Raw genomic sequence first — 10042 nt, 5'->3', positions numbered from 1 at the left:
GCCAAGTCAAAAAGAACAGTCATTCTAGCCGCCAAGGTATTTCTGCAGTCGCTCATACACTGTGTATTACAGTAGAGCGCTAAAAACTAAACACAAATACTGTCTCTGCTAACACATGTTTGTCATGATAGTTCAGCGTCTCACTGACTGATGATAAAATATCAAATAATACAGAAAAGACAACAAATGAATGCAAATAAATATCCAGAATTTCGAAACTGCTTTATCCGTAATTACAAAGTAAAAGCCATTAAAATCTTTTAAATGATACTGCTGTCACAGTATTCAAAAAGGTATAACAATGAAATAAATTGATTTCACAAGCAGCTACATCTTAGATTGTAGACATTCGCACAGTGTAAACTAAATTTTTTTTTTATGGCCATCTGATGTATAATTACAAAATAAGAGCCCTTTAAACCTTACACAAAACACCATGATTATATGTATATATAAATCTATTAGATATCACAGGCCAGTTTTACCTCAGATTGATAGTGGACATTACCACAGTGTCATCTAAACTCATCTGATGCTGAATTATAAAATAAGAGCCCTTTAAACCCTTTAAATAAAAACACTGTTTGGCACTGATTTATATATATATATATATATATATATATATATATATATATATATATATATATATATATATATATATATGTGTGCTTTTTTATATATTTATTATGTTTTTTTTTTTGTCCTGTCTCTGTAATTCTGTTGCACTGTAGAAGCTCTGTCACGGAAACAAATTCCTCATATGTACGAACATACCTGACAAAAAAGCTCTTTCTGATTCTGATTCCAATATATAAATAAAACCTGATATCACAGGCCAGTTTACCTTAGATTGATAGTGGACATTACCACAGTGTCAAATAAACACTTCTCATGGGTATATGTTTCTTACCTTATTTATGTTTCTTACCTTCTTTATCAGTTCATATTTTCTGAGTTTATCACACAAAACCAAGATAAGCGTGTTAAGAAGCAAATGTCACCCCATCCTGACTGAAATATAACGGTAGCCCTGACTCTGTTACATGAAAGCAAGTTAAAAATTAAGCTAATGCAAAGCTAAATTAAGTTTCTACATTCTAAAGCTCTTAATGTAGTTTAAACATTTTTAAGAAAATATAAAGTCAACCCAAAACACTTCATAAAAGGTGCACTACCAAATCAAACCACCTATTTCTCCTGACTGAACAACCGCATTTCTTCTGAACCGACAGGCAGCCAATCAGCTTTCTCAGAGCCAGCTACAGGCAGCCAATCAGCTTTCGCTAATCAGCGTGCAGGCAAAGCTTATTATTCTGAGGCGGAGATCGGAGAGAGCAGCACTTTGCTGTTTGACGTTTTATGTGTTTAATTCCTCTTCTGTTACGGGTGTTGTTCGTCTGTTCAGAGTAAGTGTATGATATCTGACTATAGTACCGTTCGCAGACTTGCGGGAATTATCTTGCGGTTTGAACCGCTTTAACATATGTGCTCAATGCTAATATACTCTCTTGTTTTTAGCTCGATGCTACGCTGTAAACACTCTTGTAATGTCTTACTCACGGGTTATCTGGACACCTTTCATTTGTGTCTCCATCTAATTCATTCACTAAGAGGTAGTTTAATGCTGATTATATTGAATATTGACTGTTTAACTGAACATATGCTTGTGTAAACTCTTGAAGAGACGCAAACGCTTTATTTTGCAGTAAAACAGAATTTGGGATTAGTATAATAATATAAAACACTTAATTCATTAAAATATTGAGAGATAAATGTAAGCAATTAGAGACATGATCACGCTGCACACATGACATGTAGAATCGGCCACTCAAGACTTACACACACATTTATTGAACAGGGGAGAAACACCTATTTGTAGCTTGTGTGAGAATATTTTGATGATAAAACATATTTTAATAGGATGTATTTTTAAAATGATATTAGAGAGTGTTTTAATCCAGGAAATATTTTAAGGAAAATGTGTTTTCTGGGGAAATTCTACAATATTTATCATCGATTAGACTGAAAGACTTTATAAGACTTTTTATCAGTGTTGTTGTTTGTATGTTTTTAATACAATTATTGATGTTTAAGAAACAGTTATGATTGTAAATTAAATGCTGAATATTTAATGCAAGTGTTTTCGTGAATATAGCCAATGCTGCTAATATGGCATTAAAATATTAAATAATAAATATAAGCAAAACTAATGTGTTTGTTAGAAAAAAAATTAAGTATTTTTAATATTGGCTGATTTGTCCCTACTCCTACAGTGAAGCTCTTTCTCCTTCTGCAGTTCAGCTATAAATGCAGGAATATTCCCATCAGGCTCAAGTGAAGAGTTTACTGAAGGACAGCGAGAACATGAGTGATCCAAAACCCTGCAGAATTAAACCTGAAGATACTGAACAACAAATAGGTTGGTGTTTATTCCTGATTCTTCATTAATAAGCCTGAAGAACAATAATTATCAAAAGCATTATCTGAGTTATTGAACAAGCACAAAAAGGAAATGATTTTATATAAAGACAGAGAAAAGTAAAGGTAATAAATAGGGACTGAAGCTCAGTTGTCTTTTATTCCCATGTTTTAATTAAATGATCAGTAAAAGGAGATTTGTTTAACATTTAACCCTCTGTCTGGGGTCTGAGGAAACATGTTGGTATTCCCTGACATTTGTGCTGTTTTCATGTTCTTAAACTTAACGCATGACCCTGCATTTTCAGTCTGATGCATTTGCGTGCGTATGAATGGAAGTCTTTGGGAAGAAAAGTCATGTGTGACTGCAGCTTTACAAAGATATTAGAGTTAAACAAGACTTTTACATTTATTTGTCAGGCAAATATTTTCCATTCCAATTCACATAATTAAACAAAATCAGCCAACGCAGAAATGCACAACATCAATTACCCAAAGATTCCTTTAAGATTTCGAGATTAATACCCGACCGTGTAGAAGAGCGTTGCAGCATAACCTGATGCAGAGCTCAGAGACTCAACACTGAACAGGATATCCTGACTACAGAATCCCACAGATACTCAAATCACAACAAACCATCATAAATTCAAGACAATAAAATCTTCATCAAGCACCTTGCCTGGTCAGGAGTTGATGTGAAGAACATTTACCCTGGAGTGGAGCATTTGGCAAAGATCTTATCAAAGCCGAAACCCAGATCAACATATACAAATTGTGAAATATTATAGTGAAATTAGGACCACTTTACCAATCACACAGGGACATTTAAAATGACAACAAACGTGAGTATAGAGCCACAAGGTACACCATATTAAACATGGACATTCTGTGTGGAATGTGTGTGAGCTGCTCTGGTGGAGATGGTAAAGTCCAGGGCTGAGAGGGGGGCTCAGGATGCACGATCGAGACAGTTGAACAACTGCTTTCCTCGCTGATCTTCTTTTTAGATTCAAAAGTTTATTGTTTTAGTGTCTGAACATACACGTGGTCTTGGCTCATGGAATTTCCTTACAGCTCTCTGGGTTTGATATTAGGTAGATTCACACACACACACACACACACACACACACACACACACACACACACACACACACACACACACACACTATACTCCATATACAATGTAGAAACTAAGCTTTTTTTTTTTTGCACTGTAACTGATGATCTACAGAATTAAAATTACAGAATTAACCACTTAAACTCTGCGTGCCCGGTACCGGGGACAAAATTACGTCATCGGAGGAATAACTATAGGTTTAAAGAGCCCATATTATACATGAAATAGGGTCATATCTTGGTTGTAAGGGTCTCCAACAACAGTCTAATATGCATGCAAGGTCAAAAAACACTTTCATGGTCTTATAATCTGCATTTATTTTTACCTAATTATCCCAGCGACTCCTGTATGAATCGTCCAGTGATTCATTTGTTCCCAAACCCCTCCTTAGCGTGAAGCTAATCTGCGCTGATTGGACCAATGACAGCCTGTTGCTATTGGTCGACTGCCTTCAGTCAGAGAGTGAAATGGCCAATAGCTAATCAGCAATATAAAAGTAATCACAGTTCATACACGCTCCATAGTGTAGGCGTGGAGTTTAGCTGCCACACACACACAAAAACACACACACACCTCCGGACGACAACGCTTCCGCCCGCACCCGCCAGGTTTTAGCCTGAGAACCCGCTCCGTTTTCTGCCCGCCGCGCCCGATCCCGCTAGAGTGGGGGAGAACACAACCAAAAGTCACCCAGCTATACAGTCCAGACAGCCAAGATGTCTGTGTAAACACACACACACAGCACCAAGCACACAAAGCTCTCGCTCTCTCTCTCTCTCTCTCTCTCTCTCTCTCTCTCTCTCTCTCTCTCATACGAGCGCGTGCGCACTAACACACACACACACAAGCACCAAGCAGACTCTCTCTTTCTCATTCGCATAACAATATCCGTGATATTGCTAGACAGCCCGCTCCCGTCCCAAATTAAACCCGTTACCGACCGCTCCCGCGATTTATTCGGAAATTTATTCCCGCGCCGCAGAAATCTGGCGCGGGGACAGCCGCGTGGCAGACCTCTACCACGGAGCTCCATAAACAAAGCAGCACGCGTCGCGTTTTTAACGTGACTTTGCACGCGATAAGAGAATATAGCCAGTTAACCTGATACAGTACACGCGGTTACAAGTTACAAATACAAATACATTTGCAAGCTAGATTCAACGAGGCAACTTTAATCGCACGTACTTACACTTGAGAAATGGAAACCCATCCTGACGTCCATCAGTAAGTTACTCTTTACTGATCCTTCCTTTAACAAACGCTGATGAAGTATTCTTTGTAGCATGTAGTTTCCAGAAGTTTCCAGTAGTTTCCAACTGCTTGGTTATAATGCTGATGTTTCATCTTTGGGTAGAGACTCAATATATCCATCTGCAGTGTGACTTCAATCGACCGGCGTGTTTGTGTGCGTGTGTTTGTGGGTGTGTGTGTGTGTGTGTCTGGGTTTCTGCGTCAGAGGGCGGGGCCTCAGGTTTGAAATCTCCCGGGTTTGCGCGTGCACGTGAATAACTTAGTTTCGTTCGTACGTCATGCCTAATGAATCGGTATCAAGGCGACTCGTTTGAAGCACTATGAGTCGACTCTTTTATAGATGAATCAACCGTTTTAAACACTGTATTCTTACAGATTTAAGCCTTAGCTGGATATTTCACTTCACTTCACTTAGAGCTGTGTTACACACTACATGGAGGGGAATTTTCAAAAACCCATAATATGGGCTCTTTAAGAGGTCTGTCTGCATCAATAACACCATATGACCTACTGGGTGAAGCTTAAAATGTCTATTTTCAACTGATGCACATCACTTTAATATTTGTTGTACTGTAACAAAGTTATTTACACTTAATTTACACTCGATGTATAATATCTCAACCCCCCCGATTATGTTCTTTGTTCAGTATGCATATTTTTCACATCGCTAATATTAGACACACAATGGCAAGTAATACATCGAATTAAAGCTCTCATTCCCAATAATAAGGATCCATCGTTATTTTTATTGATTTACAGTCACATATCTTTGAATGAATCATAAAGTATAAACTCGTTTTTTTGTAAACATACAAGGGAAATTATTGATCATTTGCTCCATGAGCTGCCGGAGCTAGCACAGATAGCCAAACAAGCTACATCATCTTTTACCTTAGGTTGTCCTCTGCAAAATGAGTACATTTTCAGCGTTTTCTGAGGAAGTGTGCATCAGTAAACCCCTGCTGTGTCTTGTAAATGCATAATGCAACAAATTAGGGTCATGATATTCCAAAATTCGGGAAAATATGATAGCTTCGACCTATGAAGCTTCAACCCAGATGAATTACATATCACTGGAAAGGAGAGATTCTCCGCTTTATGCTGATGTATCGTGAGCCTTAATCAGCCAATCAGTGACTGAGATATTGCATGACAAACAGGAAGAGGGGTGTCTAAAACAGTGCATAAAAGTCACAGATCAGACGCAAAAAAGTTGTGATTTCCCACCCTTCAGTTGAACTAACATAATTATTGCATACTACATGATAAAAACAAATGTCTTTTTTCTAGTGTCTCCTGACAAATGCTGGTAACAATCAAAACAGTCTGCAGTTTGATGGAGCATACAGGGCCTGAGTTATACACCTTTCTAAATCCGGCTTTAGAACAAAACAAACTAAAAGCGGTTTGTGTTGAGGTGTTTCATCATAGGACAGACAACATCTATAATAATATTTATCACTTTCAGCAGTTCCTTTTGTAATTTCAAAGGGTTTTCTGTAAAATTACATTGAAATATTGCATTTATTGTACTGTATTGGGGTATGGGAAGACTTCAAATATAGGTAGGTGGAAATAAAAAAAATGGCATTTTTCCTTCTTGCAGTTGGAATGGAATTATTCTCACATAAATTATTATAAAGAAAATTTCCCTTTTTCCTGTGTTTGCTCACACCTGCTGGAAAGAAATAAAATTGTTTCCAGGGTGCTGCAATTCTCCAATACTAAGTTGCACATTTCCAAAAAAAAAAAAAAAAAAACGCCTTTTTTGTGAGTTTATTATAACACAGACAATATATACAACAATTGTTTTCAATTTCAACTGTATTTTATGAAATTTCAAAGGGTTTCCTTTCAAATGATACCAAACTTTTGTATTTACATCACTGCATGTGGGTATGGGAAGCTTTTTAATTCGGAAGGCCAAATTCAATGGAATTACCCCAAATAGCCCCAGAGCTTAACTGGTTAAGATCAAAATTACAGTTTGTGTAGCCAATGTTTTGGTGCCTTTTGGCTTTTGATGAGAGTTTTAAAGATTTAATAAACTTTTTTTTTTATTTCAGACCTAATTGAAGAAAATTGTGTGAGTAAAGAAGAGGAACATCATGTCAAAATTGAGGAAAAAAATCATTTACAGACTTGCGGTATTTTGAAAACAAGAGACGAGAGTCATTTCATCTGCACTCAGTGTGGGAAGAGCTTCAGACAATCATCAATCCTTAATAGACACATGAAGATCCACACTGGAGAGAAACCATTCACATGCACTGAGTGTGGGAAGAGTTGTAGAGGAAAAGGCGATCTTAAGATTCACATGAGGATCCACACTGGAGAGAAACCATTCACCTGCACTCAGTGTGGGAAGAATTTCAGACAAATTTCAAACCTTAATCAACACATGATGATCCACACTGGAGAGAAACCATTCACATGTTCTCAGTGTGGGAAGAGCTTCAGCCAACCATTACACCTTAAACTACACATGAATATCCACACTGGAGAGAAACAATTCACCTGCACTCGGTGTGGGAAGAGCTTCAGCCAATCATCACTCCTTAATAAACACATGAAGATCCACACTGGAGAGAAACCATTCACATGTTCTCAGTGTGGGAAGGGCTTTATCTTCTCATCATACCTTAGTAAACACATGAGAATCCACACTGGAGAGAAACCGTTCATATGCACTCAGTGTGGGAAGAGTTTCTGCCAGTCATCACAATTCACTCAACACATGAGGATCCACACCGGAGAGAAACCGTTCACATGTTCTCAGTGTGGGAAGGGATTTAGCCAATCATCGAACCTTAATAAGCACATGAGGATCCACACTGGAGAAAGACCGTTCATTTGCGCTCAGTGTGGGAAGAGTTTCTGCCAGTCATCACAGCTTAATCAACACATGATTATCCACACCACAGAGCAACCATTCATATGCACTCAGTGTGGGAAGAGCTTTTGTCAATCTTCACTCCTTAATCTACACCTGAGGATCCACGCTGGAGAGAAACCATTCACATGTACTCAGTGTGGGAAGAGTTTCAGCCGATCATCCAACCTTAATCAGCACATGAAGATTCACACTGGAGAGAAACCATTCACATGCACTCAGTGTGGGAAGAAATTCAGCCGATCATCATCCCTTAATCAACACATGAGGAACCACACTGGAGCAGGCATGGGACAATAACTGTTTTCAAGGTATACCACAGTTAGGAAAAGTCAAGGTTTTTAAAACCGCCAAAATTTTTCACATTTTTTTAAGTACAACAGTATCTCCAGCAGAAAAGATATCTATATTGTCTTTTTAAATTTTAAGTAAATCTGTGTTTCTAAATCTAATGAAGACAGCAGAAGTCAATGATTCATTTGAATTATTCAGCCTGACATGTTTACTGCTCCACAATATTTTAAATGTTTCTCAAATTAAAATATTTTGTGTTCAAAAGGGGAAAGGTTGTAGTTTTTTACCCGGAAATTTATAAAGAGTGTTTATTAGAGCAGTAAGCACAATAACGTCAAACTATGATTTAATACCAGCCATTGCCTACACTGCAGAGAGACCATTCACATGTCCTCAGGGTGGGAAGAGTTTCAGCCGATCAACACACCATCATACACGCATGAAGAATCGATTAAGTTGTTTATGATTCAATCGGTAAAAGTTATTATCCCAACAATGACTGATGCAACAAAAATTAGACGGTTGATTAAATTACAATTTAATATATTGTTTATTAACAGAAACAGATGACGCATTTGACCTTAAATTAAAACAAATAGAAAAATACATTTAAAAAGACTAATCTGTTTAAGGTCTGGCATTAAGAGGTGAATTAAATGTGCAAAACATAAACTAAAATATACACAACAACTTCCAGCAAGTCTAAAATAATTGTGAAACTTTCAAGGTTTTTTTGGGGGGGGAAGGGGGGGAGGTGATACTTATTCTGGTGATTGAATATGCTGGTTGTGTTGCCAGATTTGGTTTTCACAAGCTCTGCTCCAGTGTTTTTCAATCAATATTACAATATCCTTTTTAACATCCTCAGACTGGAGCAAAGAATTGTTTAATTTTGCAGAGAGACAAACTCCAAGAGAAACATCACGGTAATCTGTAAGCGGAGAAGCGTGGATATCAATTAGGGCTGGGCGATTTTTCCGATTTTATTTCGATTAATTCGAATTTACGTTTTAAGACGATTTAATTTTGAATCAAATCGAAAAATCGTGATTTTAAAAAAATATATATAATTAATACATTATAATGGCACCAATGCGCTTTGGTTCACTCTCTGTATGAAGCAGAAAGCACACCAGAAGCGCCTCTCCACCGCGCAGCACCACGCAGCGCCATGGATTTTAGAATTCTAAACAGGTTTCTAAACACACACCGGAGCCGCCCAGCCTCAGTCATGTTGTTGTAATGTTTTGAGAAGACTAGTAACACATAAAAAAAAATTGAAATCGTGAATCGGTCAAACTTTATAAAAAAACCTAGATTCTTTTTTTTTTTTTTGCTAAATCGCCCAGCCCTAATATCAATTGATTTACAGTTACTAGCGGCGCTCTGAGAAACTAACCAAAAGTCTATTCGAGATTTGTTTAGAATCATCCTTGCTGCACCATGTGTAGAGTTTCTGTTGTGGATTTTTTTTCTCTCCAGATCTCGACAACAGAAAATCTCAACAGAAAAATATTTAGAATTGAATTTGTAGAGGCGGCTCTGGAGGAAAACCTATATAATTCACCGTTTATTACCATATTGAAGTCTCCGCCCAAAATAATGAAAGATTTAGGAAATTTGTCCACCCAATATTGAATTTTATCACTGATCTGGTTCAATAAAATTTATATTCTTCTTAGAAGTGTTGTACCCGTATATATTTACTACAATTGAAATATTTTGCCAAAGTGATGCAACAAGCAATAGAAAGTGACTCTTATCATCACTAACAAAATGCAAAATCTTCCCACAAAACTTGCTTTTAAAAATAACGACAACTGCTGACCGTTCTGTCCCATGAGACATCCGCATATCAGTCCCCATTGAGATCTCCACAATTTAGCATCCTCCTTGACTGAATGGGTTTCTTGAAAAAGCTAAAGTCTAAACCATAGTTTTACCAAACAAAAAAAAGTGCTGTGCGCTTAACACTGTTTCCTAGACCCCTGACAATAGCGCCTTTCACACAGTGATACCAGTAAATATCTGGAAAATTTCCGGAACGACTTTACCGGTATATTCAAAAA

General features: G+C 37.3%; 1 protein-coding gene across 21 annotated transcripts in view; it reads left to right on the top strand.

The window, feature by feature from the left end:
* The window catches only part of wu:fb44c10, a 78819-nt gene that overhangs the window by 28442 nt on the left and 40335 nt on the right, over nt 1-10042 (top strand). For 2 of the 21 annotated variants that reach the window (XM_073943985.1, XM_073943993.1), the window contains exons 1-3: nt 1301-1406; nt 2274-2419; nt 6853-7990. The exons of 1 other annotated variant lie outside the window; for it this stretch is intronic. In XM_073943985.1, coding sequence (XP_073800086.1) covers nt 2308-2419; nt 6853-7979 — 1239 coding nt within the window. In that variant the 5' untranslated portion in view covers nt 1301-1406; nt 2274-2307 and the 3' untranslated portion in view covers nt 7980-7990. Of the gene's footprint in view, nt 1-1300; nt 1407-1518; nt 1614-2273; nt 2420-6852; nt 8245-10042 lie in introns of those variants that run through there. 18 more of the 21 variants (XM_073943989.1, XM_073943988.1, XM_073943991.1 and 15 more) reach the window with 17 other exon arrangements.

This window comes from Danio rerio, chromosome 3 (assembly GCF_049306965.1).
Source record: "Danio rerio strain Tuebingen ecotype United States chromosome 3, GRCz12tu, whole genome shotgun sequence".
Classification (NCBI taxonomy): Eukaryota; Metazoa; Chordata; class Actinopteri; order Cypriniformes; family Danionidae; genus Danio; species Danio rerio.
This window is presented reverse-complemented; position numbering and strand designations above follow the sequence as displayed.